At 39.6% G+C, this 19,232-nt stretch overlaps 1 protein-coding gene across 5 annotated transcripts in view; it reads right to left on the bottom strand.

The window, feature by feature from the left end:
- The window catches only part of AGAP1 (ArfGAP with GTPase domain, ankyrin repeat and PH domain 1), a 394,362-nt gene that overhangs the window by 168,784 nt on the left and 206,346 nt on the right, over positions 1 to 19,232 (bottom strand). For 4 of the 5 annotated variants that reach the window (XM_075094139.1, XM_075094138.1, XM_075094137.1 and 1 more), the window contains exons 8-9: positions 18,948 to 19,103; positions 13,889 to 13,981 (exon numbers count right to left, since the gene is read on the bottom strand). In XM_075094139.1, the coding sequence (XP_074950240.1) occupies positions 13,889 to 13,981; positions 18,948 to 19,103 (249 nt within the window). The remainder of the gene's footprint in view (positions 1 to 13,888; positions 13,982 to 18,947; positions 19,104 to 19,232) is intronic. The other variant, XM_075094136.1, reaches the window with a different exon arrangement.

Consider the following 19,232-nt stretch of genomic DNA (forward strand, 5'->3'; position numbering starts at 1 on the left):
GCAAACACACTGTAGATTCCTACGTATAATTACAACTGCTCTGTAGTAGCTTAGCTAAACTGTCTGTAATTAGCCCTCTAATCTTATAAGCAGTGATCTGATATGGGAACTCACATCACTACTGCTCACATGCCCTGATTACCATCATGGCCAGTGGAAAACACCTTTAGCCAGAGACTGATCTGGCTTTAGAACCACAGAGGTGGGATTCTCCCCTCAGCACTGCCTTGAACCCTTTGCCTAATCAGTGTGTCTAACAAGCTTGTATGCATCTTGCAGCATATGACTCTCAAATGGCCCACACGTCGTTCCCAACACTCGAGTTGGATCTCCTTTATGCTGTGATCCAATGGCTTTTTATCCTCAAAGCATAGCCACCATTTGCATTCACTTCTCAGACAGAAACCCAGTTGAACTCACAGGCACTTGCCACCTCCAGATCTATCTCACCAAGAGTACATGAGAGAAACCTGGCATGGGTTTCAGAGGGAAAGCCACCCAATTTCCCCATGCAGCAGCCTACTGCAAACATGGCTACAATTGTGAGTGCCTGTTCCAACGTAACACATGCACAGCTTCCTGTTGCTGGGGGTCATTGCAGCAGCATCTTGGTGAGAGATCATCAACTTATAAAGACAGGATATCTTCCAAACTTGGGTTAAACCAGCAAAAGTTTGGGCAGCTGGGTTTTAACTCAGGTTAGCCTGAGTTCACCTCCCATTCTAGTTTGTTCTACCACATTGCCCTTTTTTCATAGTTATTTTAAGCAAGGATGAAAATACACTTTTTAAAGCAGACGTGTAGCACTGATAAGAGACAGCACCCAGTGCTTCATGCAGAATTTGCTATCAGTAGCGAACATGAAGGAACAAGGGAAGACAGGTGCGAGTACTTAGGACAGACCAGGATGATTTGGTTTCTATTAAGTGACTTGTGTCTTTACAAGTCAAATCTCATTTCATTCAGTCACCAACTCCAGTCATTGTCCCCTTTCCGATGTGCCTCTCTACTGGTGCTTCAGCTTTAGCCTAGGGATGCCTGACATGATTGCTGTGTACTTGCTTGTGCTTCCAACACTATCATTAATGGCACTGCTGAATGGAACCAGCCCTAGAGCTGAACAAAGCTCCATCCTCCTTGCAGCCAGCTCAGACTGTGGCCTGGCTTTAGCTTTTGTTTACAATCTTACAGACCGTTTTCAATCCACATTGCAGTTTTTAGCCAGGCACATTTGGATAAACTCTCAATTAAGATGAAGTGAGGCAATATCAAAATGCTTTACTAAAATCCAAATATTTTACATCTGTTACGTTTGCCTGATGCACTTATCTTGAAATTCTATCAAAAAAGCAATCCAGTTTTTCTGGCAAGTTTTACTCTATATAAACCACTTTCTGTATTCCTAATGGTTATATTAAGCCACTCAGGAAAACTAAATCCTGCAGCTGCATGTTTGCATTACTTTTGTCTTCTCCCTAGTACTAGTTACAAGGCTCATTTCAAGCGTTACAGCTCTAGGAAACTGTAAGTGAAACACATCCGTGTTATCTGAGCATATCATTCATCTCCAATTTATTGTAACGTGAAGAATTCTTTATAATAAACACAACATTCAGTTATATGATTTTTCTCCATGTTCTAATTAATGGAAAATAACCTCAGATTTTAAGAATTGCACTACTGAATTATACCCTTTAAATTCAAAATATTTAAGTGCCAACATCTGGCCTGTCTGCTGACATTGCTCTAAAGATGTGTTGATAATTACTGCAGTCAGAAAGCTTTTGAAGAATAAAAGTAGAATTAGAGAAAACAGTATTTTAACAAAAAATGCAAGGACTTTCATTGTGGGTGTTTCAAAGATTGATAATAAAGCAGTTACATTCATCAGAGTACTTACATTTCAAAGGCCCCCTGCCCCACCCCCCCCCCAAAGAGCAATATTCCTTCTTCATGCTACTACCTTTAATTTGCCATTGCTCGTTATACCCTGGATAAATGCTTGCTCACAAGTGTCAAATACAAACAGTTCAAATGCTAAACACTGCAAATGCTTTTTTTTTTAAATAAAAACAAAAATAAAAACAAGAAACAAGGGGTGTCAGACCAACACCCCTGATTTGGATTCACATGCAATTACCACACAGTTAGAAGGTAGCAAAAGAATTATGAAAATATTTAGACTGCCCAAAGTTTTCCTCATTCAAAAAAATTAGGCTAAAGGGCTTTAAATGCGTGCTGTTCAGTTTACTCTTTTGATTGCTTTACCACTATGTAAATCAATTTGTTAATGTTCCTTACAAAATGCATGAGCCAGTTATACTGACAAACACACAAAGCTCATTCGTAATTAGTAGTTAATTAGTAAGAAGGAACAGATGCTGTTAGAGTTTCAGCAGGCGAACAGGTTCTGTAAACAATGCTTATAAATCTAAATGAATTTATTAACCACAATGCAACTGTCAACATTTTGCTGGCAACCATACAAATATGGTGGAATCCCCAAAACATCTTTACAACATATTAATAATCATTGTGTCAACCGAAGTCTATCAGGCAGCCTGACTTGCTAACTGTCATAAGCTTTCTACTTAATCTTGTTATGTCACTTCTCCAGCCTAATTCCTCACGCCCTCAGAGGAAGAGCTCCAGTCACCAAAGTTAGCCCAGATGCACAGGGACTCACTTCCAACACACAGCAGCCTCTCAAAAAACCGGCATTTTTGCAAGAGGAATGTTTGGTTTGCACCAGTACCTTGAACAAGCTTCCACGAACTGAAAACCAACAAGCAGTAGGCACAGCTCTGAAAGCACATCTTGGTCCTGAAGAGCTTGCAGTCATTTTCTTTACATTATCGCTCAATGAGAGATCACTACTATGAAGGCATCTCCAGATCTCACCCACTAAAAATAACTAAAAATCAATACTTCCCAGTCTCCATTTATAAAATCGTGCACTCAATAAGCCACCAAGTGATGTCGTAGGGTTTTGGTGGTTTTTTTTCCTTTTTATTTTTGTTGTTGGGTTTTTGTGGGTTTTTTAAAATTTTTTTTTTACTATCTAGGTAGATGTACATGGGTCAGATAAAAAGAATGCCTCTTGCAGACATTTTCTAGATGCAACTATTAAAACAGTATCTAGACACAACCACCTTGAGTCAAAGGCTTTTGGCCAGGGGCCAGTTATTAGCCTAAGGGCAACAATGAAGATACCTTAGTGACCTCATTGCTGTCAATCTCTGCATGTCACATTGAGATGCCACCTTGATATATTACACCATTTCAGCACTGAAAAATTCTAATAAATTTTTTAAAGTCGTATTATGGCTTTCTTTATTGATGCCCTTTTTTACATCCACATTGCTTTCGATCATTCCCTCCTCCTCTCCCCCAAAGTATTCTGACACCTCTTCACCACATTCTGTACTCGCTTTCAATACGCGCTCTAGGATTTGCAATGCACAGGCACACAGAACAGGATGAAAACACCCCAAGTGTATTAAATTCTCCAAAGCTTCACAGGAGAAACTGCTTGACTTGCTTCCTGTAGGCCCCAGTCCTACTCACAACTAAAAGCACGGAGATCGAGGGAGCCCATTCTCTGCTGGCATCAAGGACCGGGCAGAAGAAGGTGAGGATGTTCATGGTAGAGCCTCAGAAAAAGCCAAATACTCTCTCCCTTCTCTTATGAACAGAGCACTGGAAAACAGATCCTTGACTGGTTTATCCTAAAGAGCAGCATCTGCTGCTTTTATACAGATGTAGTCAGGTGGATTTTTTTGCCTGTTTTTTCAAAATTAAGTTTTTAGAAGAGAAGCTCCTGCCTTACTATTTCTGTAGAGACTGACAGGGGGAGGAGAGTGCCAGTAAGACCTTTTTCCATTCTCTTCCCACAGTCTCTCAAAGGATACTTAACCTGATCAACACACTGTTCCAAACAAAAGTTGGAATATCTCCTTTTGAATCTAGAGGATGCGCAGGAGCTATAATCGCACCTGATGTGTCAGCTTGGAAACCATTAGCTACTAGTCAAACCCAGAAGTTTTTCCTTATCTCTTTTAAGAAACAAGTAAGAGCACTACATTTGGATAGGGTTAAAAAAAAATAGAGAGGATGAAGTTGAATACCTGGTACTAGCGATCATAAGCAATCTTTAAGTTCTTACGGCATTTACATGGGTATCAAAACATCAAGCAAGCAAAATGTTGCATATTTTCTCCTGACGTTGTTTTATAGTATTACCTTCCATCACTGTCCTAAAAAGCAGCATTCTTCTTTTGCTCACTTCGGAGGTTGTGTCATACAGATGGATTATTGTTTTTGAAATTGTGTGCCCCCTGACAAAATCAACACTAATAAACATTTAAATACATTTCTTTATTAAGTAAAATTCAGTAAAGAATAGAATACTATGTTTACTACCAAATGCACGGTACCACAAAGACAATTGTTTCAGCTGGGAATGGTTATTAAGCAAGCCACCCTGAAATGAAACCGATTAATTCATTCACAAACCGCCACCTTGTTTCCATTATGAGGACCAGGGGCTCCCATTAAAAAAAAGTCAAGTAAAAAAATGACAGAAGGCTAATTTCTCTGAAAAAATTATTAATATCATCTCATTTATAGATCTTTAGATATTTGAAAGCAATATGCACATCAATGCCAACCGCAATTTTAGGAAAAAAAGCATTACTGTAAGGCCTCTAACAACTCTTGTACATCACATCACCTTGACAGCCTACCAAGCATTACTTGGAATTTGATAAAATGATGACTTTACGCCTGTGGAGCAGCTGCAGGCTGCTCACCTTGGTCTTAGCACGCTTGGGATTACCTCTCTGCAACTATTGCAGGCAGAAATAAAATAAGGGCAATTTACAGGACGGGAGACAGAAAACTTAGGTTTTAGGGAATCTCAAATACCAGGAGACCAATTAACAGAAACATGGGAGAAATTCAATCCTTATAAGCCAAAGACCCAAATTCCAGCTTTCTCCTGCAACCCTCAGACATCTCAGGAAAGGAAAAGATCAGAATCCAGAAAGCAGGAGGAAGCAGGTGACTCTGTGGGACAGACTGACTGACAGACAAGGAAGAAAATAGAATTGTCTCACTCTAAGAGATGCTGAGGTTCTTGCCCAGGCCTGCCGCCTGCTTTGGCCATGGGCCACAAGGGGCCGTTCCTTTGGACTGCCAGGTAGAAACCTTAACCTCGGGCAGGGGAGGGGGGTTTAATGCCTGGAGCTCGCAGGGTTGTGCCAGCTGTCCAACAGAGCAGTGCGCAGAGCCAAACCGCATGGCGTTCTCATCTCCCTCCACCGTTTGGTATCAGAGAGATATAAATTAAAACAAGCTTCCTGGAACTGCAAAAAAGTCCATTAAACCCAGGAACTTTTAAATGCTATTTTATTCCCAATACTTAGGACTACTGCCTTTCTCAGGACAGTATCTGAAAATCATCAACAGTAAACCACACAAAATCTGCTTTTGCAGTCAAATGAAACATTATTCCAGGCAGGTACACATAGCTGTAGTCTTTTCTCTGATGTAAGGGCACATTTGATCTAATTGGAAAAAATATTTCAAGTGCACTGGGAATAGTCACTGTTAACTGAATGCAACAACGAAAAAGGAAAAAAGAGCATGCAGACCCGAGGGAATTACCAAATCAATTAACAACTAATTCAGGAACTAATTTCTGTATTGCCTCTTAGCACAAAACTGTATCTTTAATTTCTCCTGCAATAAGCATCACCATGATAGTCCTAACACACTCTGACGCTTTAAATGAGTTTACAAGTATCTCTTTTTGATTGGCTATATAACATTATTTCTTCACAGTTCAGTGCAACCATAGCCAAGTGCTCTGAAATATTTAATTATACTGGTAGCTACCAGTTAACAATTTACAGAACCCACAGTGAGTACAAAACATTTTATAACTAGTAATCAGCTAATTAAAAACACAGCAAAATGTGTATGTTCTGATTATAAACAATTGCGGAGGAATTACACAGAAGATTTCAGCACTAAGAGTATTTGGCTAAAAACCATACCCTTGTGTTTGTACAAGCAGATCTGGATACCGATTACTGTGATTAGACAGAAGTGTGACAGAGGAAATTACACCTCACGATAGATATAAATAAAAAAACCTCTGTCATCTGCCAGTCCTTGTAAATCACATAATTTCTGAGTTTTGGAAAGCCACCCTCCAGAGACACCGATACTGGCTTGTGAACAACTATCTAGAAGCCTACATGAACATAAATAAATAAAAAACAAAGCAGTAGTAGTTTTGGTCAATACTTTGGCATAGAAGACGGAGCAGAAGCAGCATCACAGTGTCTTGGGTCTCTGTGTCAATGGAGAAGGGGTTTGGGCGCAGGAGCTCTGCAGGTAGCAACAGCACAGAAAGGCGCACTGCAGAAGACATGCATAACGAAGGCAAGTAAATCCTAGAGCTGTGTGCACCCTTCAGATGTTTGCTGCTATTCTTCTTTCAAAATGCTTTTGGTGATTACATGCATTAGCCATTCTTATTTCAAAATGTAACCTGATTTTGAATGCAGACAGAAGAGAGAAGCCATAGGATAAGCCCTAGCTCTCAGTAATGGGTCGCAGGGCCTGCTAGTGCACTAGCTGTAGCACTGTGCGTCCGTCCTGCTCTTCCTATGCTGTTTTTTTTTCACTCTGTCAAGTCAGATGAATTAAACAAGAATAGATACTAAGATGGTTGCTTATTTGTTCTCTCTTTTGGTAGACTCAAACTAAACATTTACATTTAGGAAAGCTGCTGCAAAAAGCATTTGTTGTTTATGACGATGGTGAGTCTCGGGTCTGACACTTGCCTGAAGCATTACAGTGCTCTTCTGCTAGCGAGGAGGAATAAGGACATCAGTTTGACTGACTAGACATGGCAGACGATCTCTTTTCAAAACCTATTTCCAAGACACTGCCATACTTGCTGAAATACTCTAACAGCTGTACAGACAGCCCTGGGTATTTTAGGGGAAAACAGATTTCAGGTATGATGTTCTTTCTGGTTCAATGGGAAGGACCAAGATAACATAGCATCATGTGTTATTTCACACAACAATTGTGTAACCGGTACTGTACACATAAACGTCCCAGCTAGAGCTAAAAATTACCAAAGGAAAAGGAAGTTAGAAGAAAAGCACTAGTCAAGCAGAGGCAGGACTGACCTGCACCTCTAGGGAACTGAAGATAAGAAAGAGGCTAAGCGGCACAGAGCAGTAGGCAGGCAAGAGGTCAGAAAGGTAACATGGAGCAAAGTTCATTAAAACCCAAATTAACCTTTGAAAACCTCTTTTTGAAATCGAGCAACGAAGACTGATAGGGAATAAATGAGTTACAGTCCCACCTATTTGCGTTAAGAGGTTACAAAAAGACAACTCTGGAAATGTAATAATCAGAACTATGGGAAGAAATGCAAATGGATAGTCTAAGCTTGACGTGCTGAAGGAAGGACGGAAGGACGGACGGAAGGACGGACAGACGGAAGGACGGAAGGAAGGACGGAAGGACGGAAAAAGGTTGGTACCAGAAGATCCTGCCTTACCTTGCAGGTCTCTTCCTCACCCTCCACAGCACAGATGGCCACCGCAAAGCGTTCGATTGGTCAGGCTGGAAGAGCCATGCTGCTCAAGTTGAGTAGCAAAGCTTCTCCCCAGACACATGTCAAGAATGACTGCAAAGACTAAGTCTAATAAAAACAAAGATTGCGATAAACTACACTGAAATCCTCTTCCTTCTGTTTTTAGGCACTTAAAGTGCTCAGGCGAGGGGCTGCCGTGCAGGTGTTGGCAATCTCACAGTGCCCAGGTAAGACTAGGTTGCTAAAAAAATTGTCCAGAAATAAACCAATCCCCAACTTCCCAGAGATTCTTCCACAGAGCAGCACACAGACTGCATATTAAAAGAGTTCAGTAGCAAAAACCTTAATTAAATAAAAATCTGGTATTTTCACTTTTTTAAGTACATCATAAAAAGAGCACAGACTTTTCCCTGAATAGGAAAGTTTTTGACAAATTGCTTCAGTTATATTCTTCTACGGCTAAGGCACTTGGAAAAGGATTGAAAATTAACAACGCAATGGCCAGGCTTGAAGCAAACCAAAATTAACAGGAAATTCTTGGGAATGCACAGCTCGATTTAAAAGTTACTTAAAAAAAAAGCTGACAAGGGATTGTAAGTCGCAACACAACCTCTCAAATATTTCCGAAGTTATTTAACCAAAGCGACATTTTTTTCATGCAAAGTTTGACATTTGTTGAAAGCATTTTCAAATAGTTACATCTGCCAAGTTTAACGCTATTTTTTGCAAAATTCAGATGTATGTTGTGAAGTTCCAGTTTTGTTTACACCCATCTTAAGGAAAAACTGCAACTTGTGCATCCAGGAACCAAACTCTTCTTCCTGAAAAGCAAATCAGTGATGCCACCCTCATTTGCTGACAAAGCCTCTATTGTAGCCCCAACCTAAAAAAATACTTGCCATTTTTAGTTCAGAATAAAGGCCAAAAAAAAAAAAAGACAAAAAACCCTATTTTCATTAAGATTACTTTTATGTACTTATATGCGCCAAGCTGGTAGGCAAAGAAGGTCATTTGAAATATCACCTAAAAGTAAAGCCCAAATAAGATCAGACTTTCTCCATTAATACAGCCATTTGCAAACTGAGATTCTGAAGTTCACCTTTGCAAGTCATGGATGGCAAATTTTTCACTATGTCATCAGCGTAACATTAACTATTAGAACAGTTATTTTTAAGCCAGAGTTCGAGTTTGCTATTCCTAAATGATGCAGGAATTTGGGGGCACAAGAGGTGCAGCACCTCCCAGGGTAAGCCAAGGGTTGAGGCAACCTGTCAAAATCTATTTTGACCAGCTTTTGGCGAAAGAACAGTCAAGGTTATATAGTTGGACTATATAACAATATGAGCATCTGTGATTAAGTGCAAATGGCAAACAGAAGAAGGTCTGAAAGCACAAACTCAAGGCCAGCTCTTATGTATTTATTTACACTCTAATCTGGGGGGGGATGCGTGCAGGAGAGGAAAAAAAGGAGGAAAAAAAAAAAAAAGCAAGAGCACACAGCTGCCATCCCAAAAACAGACCTCCCATCTGCCACCCACGATTTGCATGTCACCTTCTCCAGGCTCATTTGTACTTCATTAACTGCCATTGACTTAACAAGATTTATGCAAATGACACCATAGGAGCTCGCTAACTCCCACTGCAATCAAGTGATTATGTATGTACAATTCTCCACAGCAATGAAAAATTAATACATGACAAGCCCACTCACCGCTGAGCTGAGCTTCTTGCTTTTATTTTTCTTGTTGTGCTTTTTTTTTTTTATTTGAATATGCCCTGCTGATAAAAGATTTAGCAAGACCACGGAAAATAAAGTACTCCTCCCAAAATGCTACAACCCCCACCATCCCAGAAAGTATGTCACCGTAAACTATACGGCCGCAAACGTGCTTCAAAATATTCACTCAGGCTACCAGGAACAAGTCTTCGTTTTCAGAATAAATGGTTCTGGACAGAGGATACTCCAAAGAGAGTAAGCCATTCACCCTAAGTTTGCTTTAAGGTAGTATGAGAAATGCTACAGAAGATAGTTTAAATATTTTTACTTTAACCGCCTCTTTCTCAGAAGTACAGAACTTTCTATGGATTTTAACTTTGGGCTAATACTGCTCCAGACATTTTCTGACTCCATTTGATTAGTAGAGACATTTAAATAGCACACAAGTTAGACTTTTTGTCTTTTTGGAAAATTATGGCATTCACAGTTCTCAAAGGATGCTAAGATCACAGGATTTAAGGCATGCTCATACTGCTACGCGTGCAGAAGGTGTTTGTACCTCCCCAGGAAACTGGCCTTCCCAAAATTTCACTCACCTTAGAGTATTTTGGCAGAAGTTTGGCGTTTTAAAAACATGCCTGCTTTTCATTGCCTACATTTTGGGTTTCTGCTGGGAGCCAGAAGGTTCATCAGAACAGTTTTATATGGCTTAGCCCAATAAAGCCATATTTAGCGCTGCAGTGAAAAGTGATTTTTAACATTTAGAAAGGACAGAAAGAGTAAGAACATTAACTCCTTTCAACCAGATTTCTTTCAGGAAAAAAGCTCTGAAGGAGCAAGGCGCTTCCTTCGAAGGAAACATGCCATTTACAGTTCTGCCTATTTCCCCCAAACCTTCAGAAATTCAGGGACAGAGAAGAGGAATTCAGGAGCAGGCTGCAACTCCTGGCTTCTTTTGACCAAAAACCACACCAAACTCTAGCAGCCATGCAGGCCAGTATCTGGGTCCCAGAAAGGCTAGAATACAGAATTATAAGCAACTCTTTATGCTGGCATAGCTCACTTCACAAGATGTGTATGTGTATTTAGAGTGAAAGCAAGAGAGAAATGAAATGTCTCTAGAAAATCCCCATGCCTCTACCAGTTTAAACTGTCTCCAGACATACCAAAGCATGAATGTGGCGACAGATATCAACTATAGCTATGTTGGTTCAACAGCTGCAATACAGTCCTGATCTCTGAAAAAAAAAACCAGTAGTTGAGATCAATGACAAACTCCTCATCATCACATTTTCTACACTTCCTAGAGAGCTGACTTTTTTCACATACTTATTCTGTGCTCTCCCCATCATACACAAACATACTTGACTACTATCAGCTCTTCGTCCCCCCCTTTCATGTGTGCCTCTAGTGCTGGAAGAGATTTCATTTTTTTCTCAAACCCAGAACATTTCCAATCTCCAGTTAAACTAGTTTTGGTTTTGTGCAATTTTCTTTTGTTGTTCTTTTGGGGGTTTTGTTTTGTTTTAAAGTGGGCAAACAGTATTCCTGATTTTTTGGAGACCCTGGGTAGATAAGAACAAGCCACAGGCACCATAAAATACATGGATAACCAAGCCATTGATTTCAACATCTGAATAGTAAGACTTTTCTTTTTTCTATTCACTTTTTTGTAATTACCTTTTTTCCAAGTAGCAGTGAACTGAGAACACAAAATCCACTCTATCTGAGTTTCAACCATAAGTTTTTCTTTCTTCTCCTCCTCCCTGCTTTGGTAAATCTGTGAATAAGCTAAACCAACAGAAGTGAAACATGGATCTGCAAGTATGAGCTTGGACTTCTGCCTCACACCAGAAGCACAGCTTTGCCAGAAGTATTGCTACCATGCACATAGAATAAGAACCTACAGAGAATAAAACAAAGTCCTGACAACAGATATTAAAAAGGCTTGTTCCCTGCACGCTTTTGAAGATGTCCCAAAGACATAAAGAAGAGTAAGTGCATGAAGCTGGCAAAGGCATTTTGCTTAACAGCAGATTAAAGAAGTCAGAGAACATTTAACATAACTGGAGGTTATCCCGATTCTAGCACGGGGTAGCGCAGCAATGGGACTTTTGGGCTAATAGGATGACAAACACTGGAAAACACAGTGACAAAAAGATTAAAAAGTCTTTTAATGATATAATAAGCAGCTCTTTCACAGCAAGGCCGTGAATACTACAATCTGCTTTACTTCCTGAAAAAATTCAGTTCTACCTTTACACTGATAGGAGCTCTCCATCTAAATAGTGGGTAGAAAAAAAAGCTATCCCGTAGTCAAACCTCAGGAGCCATTTCTCCTTGAAACAGTGTAGTTTGTAACCAAAGACCAGTTCAAACTGATGCATATTTTTTAACTGTAATGAAACATTGTCAGTATGAATCCATACAGTATTTCAATTTTTAATTAAATGTTTCCACATCAAAAAAGTATTTTTTCCTACTCCATCTTCTTTTGCTTCAATTGCTAGGTGCCGCTGGTCTCCTACACTTCACTGAAGACCATCTAGAAAGCAGAAAATCAGTGATGTCCAAAATCCACTCTCTTGACACGTAAGTGCGATGTGAAATACCACTGAGAGCAGCCATCCCGTAACACTGCCTGCCATTCAACCTCCCTTCTTGTAGCACCCTTCCAAAACTGGGATCAATAAGATGTAACTGCTGACTACAGGCCTGCTCAAATATTTGCTGAGAATTGCTTGTATGTGGTGAAATGAAACTACCATAATTGGGATTAATAACGATAGTACGTGTTCCCAAAAGATTGGCCATACTCAGTATACAAGTAGGGGTTGCAGGAATAATTTTTCAATACAGGAATTCAAGAGATTGAAGAGGATATTTCATTATAACATGGTACAGTGCAATCACACCTAAAATGCTTATCTTAAAATACTCTTCCTACAAGTGTATTTTTAATCAAATTAATTTTATACAACAGCTTTTTAGAAAAGAACAGTATGTATGCCTTGAATAAATATTGAAAAGTATATTCCTCAGTTTTTACATTCTCAGCTGCATTCAGAGACACTTCTGTTTAATTAGCATTACCCAAAAGAATTCCAGCCGGTCTAACCCATCTCATACCATACAAAAGCTGCAGAAAAAAAATTTGTAGCTTGTTTTAAATGCCTGGAATCTCCTCCCCTGAAGGCAGAGCCAAATACCGAGCTTATCTGGTTTCAAACTGCTCTTCTGAATCACAGTGTGTTTGATTAAAATTTGTCTACTAGAGATTCACAGACACGACAGCACTTTTGCTGCCTGACGGTCCAAAAACGTCCTTTTAAGTGCCTTGGAGAAAGAAAAAATCACTGCACATAATTAAGGGTACAAAATCATCTCCCCCTTACTTCCAAAAAGAAAAAAAAAACAACAAACAAACCCACAAACTCACCAATGCACATAAACCCACCCCCAAACAGGAGACCCAGGGCTACCTGACAAGATGAAACATGGACTGTGGAAAGACTAGAAGAGGCAAGTGACCCTTCTAGAGAGTAGGAAAGCCACCAAAAGAAACTGGAAACAACTGCGTGGGAAGAAAACAAGATCCTTTCCCTCGGCACTTTCACTGTCTTCAGCACAGTAACTCACACAAAAGTAAATACCTGCAAACACTATTGCAGAAACTATTTGTAAAGCATCCCATACAAATGCTTAGCGTGGTGTCCTTAACTGCGTGAATTCAGTGTAATTTAATTTCAGAACGTAAATGATCTCATTCACCCAAATACTTCGCATTAGATGCCAGTATCACTTCTGCCTTTCAAAAGAGTGTTCACAGCTACCATTTAGCATTGAGTTTCCAGGCTAATGAAAGTGCATCTAGGCTAGTAAAACAGACCAAAACAAATCCTTGAATTCAAGTCCTGTTGTGTAATGAGGAAGTTTAATTAAGGCCACACATTACAGCTGTAAACGTTCTCTTATATAATAAGGTCTAAATGAAACTGAACCTAATCAAAGTTACAATTCCTTCATTAGCAAATTACAAACAAGAGCGCACAGCTGACACACCGGCTATGATTATCACAACTAATTGCCTCGTTGTTACAAACCAGCCTGAAACTGTGTTCAGATGTCCGTCTGCAGTAGCAAATTAGGGCCACATCAGGCTATTTCTGCGATCACAAGGGGCTCTTGTAGAGCGATCTGATTTACCCCGCCGACTGGCAGCACACGGCCCAATCAAAGCCCCCTCTACAAAGGCAGCTTTGAAGCCAGCACAGCCTAGAAACCCGCTCCATATGCAGGCCGGCAGACTGCACTTCATTAGGCCTGTTGTCACATTTTCCCTCTTCTTATTCTAATGATCCTATTTTAATACACATAGGAACCTCTCCTAATTGATGTCAAGTGAGTGACTTCCACATTCATCACCAGAGCACATCAAACGCGTCTTGGCACACAGGCGCCATCAGAGTGCTTAAGACCCAAGGTGTGTCTCCAACTATGGAAAGAAGGAGAAAAAAAAAAAAAAAAAAAAAAAAGTATTTCGGTATTACCTGTTTAATTGGGATTGCGCGACCGCTTCCAATGCTATCTGTTCTGCTCTCCAGGACCTTCTTCTCTTTGTCTGGGTCACTCCCTTTCCGAGACTGCAGAGCAAAAAGAAAGTTTGTGCTCCATTAAATGTAGCAGTTCATACAGAGGACTTTTTTTAAATTTTTTTTTTAAAGCAATTAAAAGAAAATATTTTGACACATAAATATAGACTCAAAGGGTCCAGGTTAGAATCTACAAAAGTACACAACCATTGCAAAATCTGAATACTGAAATAGCGCCTGTAATTTTCAGCCATCCACTTGTTTGAAATAGCATTTGGGTTTAAAGAGTTACAGTTTCACCGCCTGAAGACCCAGTGGATCAGAGGACATGTTTCTGAAGTCTCCAACAGCAGCTCCAAAGAGGAATGAAGGATCCAGCTTCTCATTAAAAAATAGGCTATATACATGCATACATTTAAGTTACATCTGTGCAGTTTTTAGAATTGTTATCAACTACTTAGAAACGTGATTTTATGATGCTGGTTTTGATCATATTGACTTTACCTTTTTATTTTTTTTCTACTTTTGGATGGTTAGAAAGTTGGAATTGCAAGAAAAGGTAGCGATTGATGCTGAAAAAAGTTACCTGAACACAATGAAGAAAAACCAGCGTGAGGAAAATCTAACCAATATTTAGAACTTGAATTGCCTGATCTTGGCTTTCTCTAACCCTAGAAGAACCCTAGGAGTAAGCTCACAGTGCTCACTTCATGACTTTATAAAGTTATATAGTAATTTTAAGAAGTTATTCAGATTCCAGTCCACTATTGTGAAAGAACGCACGAGCATAATGATTATGACAGATTTATTTTATTACAAAAAGACCTGAGAGTCATCCTCCTTAATAACTGAACTGACAAGTGACAACCTCACTCCATTACTTTTCAATAGGAACATTACTCATACAATATCAGAAACGGGAAAACATTTCCATGTGCTTTTCAAATCAGAGATAATATAAGAAACGAATACATCTGCGATGTCCAGTACCACAATGGGAACTTAATGAAAACCAGAGCGACACAAGATCCCACTTTTCATTTTCAGCGGAAAGAGATGTTTGAAAGACACTGAAATTAGGAGCACGATGAGGATCGTGGAGAGCTAATACTCTTTTTCCATATTATAGGAAGGGGTGGAACGAAATAAAAAAAAAAATATCCCCAAAGCAGTTGCCTTCGGGGTGAGAGGAGGGAAGGGGAGGGAGAAAACCCACAGAGGAGGACTTCAAGTAGCACCATTCTAAGCAACACATTTACCCAGCAGGGATCCCGTGCTGCTTTCCCTGCTCCACCGGGAGCGGGCTCCTGTCACTAGTTACTATGGTTCAGGGCAATGGAATGGCGTGCTGGGGAATTAAACAAAGAATAAATGAAAGAAAGCAAAACAAGTGGGAGGGATGAAATCCAGTGTTCAGGATAACTATTGTTCCTCGTCCTTCAAGACAGATTTCTGAATCTGAAAGTGCCACTTCCCAATAATACAAGGCAAAACAATGCTTCAATGGCGCAAAGCGCCTGTAAGTGACATTTTAAAGAAACTCAGTGAAGGTAGCCAAATCCTTGGGATGGAAGCTGTCAACTTGAATGTTTCTTTTTTATTTGACTTTTTTAAAGAAAGGATCCTGCTTCTGAAAAGCAATCTAAATATCTACACGCTATTTCTTGTTTTTATTTTTAAATCATTACATTTTCCGTTCCATAAAAGTAACTGCATCTGGAAATAATACATTGCACATAGAAGGGAAATATCTATATGCAAAATATTGTCAAATGCCAAAACTATAGAAGCATAGGAATTTCTGTTAGGCAAATTCTGTTCTAGTTGCTTGTAATCACAGAATACATAAAATTTTCAAGCAGAGAATCTTAGCAGGCTCTGCTATTTATAAAGACAAATCCTGCAGTGAAATAGAGATATATTCTGATCTTTTATGCTTTTGTACCTATGACACACACAATGCATCTCACATCCAATTGTGTGAAAAAATAGACTCTAAACCATACTGGATCAACATTTGCTAGGACTTTTTCTGGTGTCACATCGACACATTAAGTTTTTCTATTTAAAACTTCATTCAAGTGAACCAGAAAAAGCCCCAAAAAATTAAAACACTTGCATGAATATCATTTGACTCATTTCCCCTTTGCACTGGAAACTGTATGCAGACTTACGTCAACGTAAAACCCTACCCAAGTTAGGTCTGTGAAATAAGATTTAGTCCCAGAGGGATATAGCAGCTGAGTTGAGGCACAACCAGAATCCAACATCAGCACACCAGAGAGCCCGAAAAGCAAGAATACCGAACTCTAATAGTAGGTACTGCGACAGAGAGTTCATTTTAACTTTAAAAAAAAAAAAAAGAGTCTCGCCTGCAATTCTGCAAAGACGTAAAAGGTAATATTGAAAATACGAAAGGAGATGCATCTTATTGTACCAGAAGTTCATTCACGCCATATGGGACTGCACCCAGTTACAATCAGTTCTTTGCTGAAGTGGACCTCATATGCAGCTTAAACCCCTACCTGACCATACACTATTATTTAGTTGTCCCTTTTAATACAGTGCATAAAACAAAGGACATTCACCCTTCTGCTAATATTTGATCTCTTTTATCACCTAAATAGAAAGCCAGCTATTGCAACAACAGCTTCACAGCAAATATTAATATTCAAAATAAAAAAGATCAGATATTGCATTTAATGCACTTAAACATGAACATGCTTAAAATTCATAATCCTAGCCCAACTCAAAAGCTATAACTGACTTAAGAAAAATCGTATCTGTCTTCTACTCAACCTCCTTTTCTTCCAACACTAACAGATCTTAATGTAGGAAACTAAACATATTACCTATGCTAGATAACAAGGGGTAATTTGCAATAACAGAAATGTATTTGATTCTGTAAGTGATAAAGACATAAGTAAGTAACAGGCTAGGAAAGCAGCACAGCAAGAAACCCAGAGCCGAACAGTAAAATATTTTGATTATGCACTCTGTTCATCTATTAGTCAGTAGTAACCACAATTATAGTAACTACAGTTAACTAGACAGAAAATACTGGCCCTCTATTTATTCAATTAAATAATTCCAGGTTGTAACTTGGCTGATATGGCATGAAACCCAGGTTACAGCAGGGTCGGTGTTAAATATTTCAGGACGTGGATTACAGGGCAACTCATGACACAACATTCAATATGCCCAGATCTTAAAAGACAGAACTAACCCTGAAAAGTCAAAATTTTTTTCCCCCCATAGGGCTCGTTTCCTCACCAATTTCCCCCCAGTAATTAGACATTAAGACACCTATCAACATCCTCTCATATTAGTAAATTTGGTTCTCACTCTGCTATTAATTACCACAAACCAGAGCTTTACCCTATTTATTTATAGCAAATGCAGCCAACAACATTCTTCTCAAACCTCCTCTGCAATTGTAGATGAGTATATTTTCCTCTATTCACTTTCTCAAATTCACACTTATTCCAGTTTAAAGCACCCCCAGTTTCCCAAACGTCAACACCACCTATACAGCCCTTACAGCTTTTAATGCATCCTTCAGACCAGAAATGGTCGGCAAATGCTTTTGAGGGATGCTGTAGCGTCTCAAGCTCTATTTCCAGAGGTATTACTCTGCTGGCAGTTTCTGGGCTGACACTGACATCTAGTGGAGTTGGTAACTCCTGAGTATGCCCAAACAGCAGTGAGTATTCCCACCAACAGGAGGAATTCCGCACGACTGCCATAAAATATCAGTGTCAAAATTGGACACTTTTTCACAAGCCACTCATTTTTGCACATTTTATTGTTTTGCACCTAGACATCTGCACCTAAACACAAATGCAAAATTTTCACTCCTTTGTAGGAGTTTAAAGAACTCATTTTAAACCAAAATATCACTCTCAGGATGGACACATGAAATACAATCCCTGGGACTTTGTGATGTCACTCAGCGTTCTGAAACAATGGCAAAACTTTCTACTTCCTGAAGGCCGAGAGGTCAGAATTTGTTTAGAGTACAAGGAAATGGTTTTATCATTTTTATACACAGTCCCCTGGATATGACCAAGGAGCGAGCTAGTTTTGGGAAGTGAACGTGACATCACCCTTGGAATAAAAAATATAAACTCTTTATGATGACAAGTAAGTCACGGCTTTCTAAACACAACTAACATGTAGCTACAGTCACCAAGGGACTTACATGCGAGCCCACGGGGATTGTGTGTTTGCTATAAAGCATGTTAAATGTCAAAAAACTGCTTACAAAACTGCAATTATGTACGCAATACAATCCCAAAGCTTTCAGCAAGACTGCTAAACTAAGGAAATCATCACTCAAAGCTTCATTATCATCTCCCAAACTACTTATGCATAACAAAGACCTGTCATATTGGACCAGTCAAGCTTTCTATTTAGGACTTTTTTTTTTTTTGCCTCTCAATGAAGCAAAAACCAGATGGTTTAGGAAGAAAGAAAGTAATTTTAATCTCCATCATCTCTTTTAACCCTGGAAAAGAAAAGTGAGTTGAGACTGCATAGTAATAAAAGTAGCATGGGGGAGTTACTTTGCAGTACCGCATGGTATTCCCATAGTAAACCCTGAGACCTCTCTACAACACAGGAGACCTCACAAGGGAGCCCTGAGTCAGCAGTACTATGCAGTGTAAGGGCAGAATTGGGAAGCAGAGGCCCAGTTTTCTCTTTGATTACTGCCAAACTAGGGAATCTAGACAGGTCTGAGAATTGGTGTCAGACAAAGGCTCCAGAATTCAACTGCGGATTCACTTGTTTCACTGCAATTCCCAATAGGGTACTTCATTGTATTTAGTTTTTGTTTAAGTGCTCACACAGAACTGCCTCATGGTTATTCTAAGATGTTTTTGTTTTCGAGCCTACAGATCCATCTCAACACTCCTGTCTGGATTAGACCAGCTCAACTCAACAGGGTTGAAGTTCAGGCCGTAACCACAGAGCACTATGTACAATACAGCAGTAGTCTCTTCCTTGGCTCACTCACCGTGAAGAGGTTGGATCGGCGCTTGGACTGTTTACGGACAGGAGTTGGTGTGTTGGCAGTGGGAGGAACATCAATCCGTAGCTCCTTCTGGCTGGTGCTTGGAGTTGATGGGACAGAGGAGGAATAATCACTTAAACTCCCTCCTCCATTACTGGTCTGCAAGGATTAAAGTTAGTTTTAAACAGTGATACACTGCTTTCAAGACATTACAATCCACAGCTGTATCTTACTTAGTCCTGATATGCAAGAACAGCAGCCTAGGCTCAGGAACACAACAGGACTGCT

The sequence above is a fragment of the Phalacrocorax aristotelis genome, chromosome 5 (assembly GCF_949628215.1).
Source record: "Phalacrocorax aristotelis chromosome 5, bGulAri2.1, whole genome shotgun sequence".
NCBI classification, from domain to species: domain Eukaryota; kingdom Metazoa; phylum Chordata; class Aves; order Suliformes; family Phalacrocoracidae; genus Phalacrocorax; species Phalacrocorax aristotelis.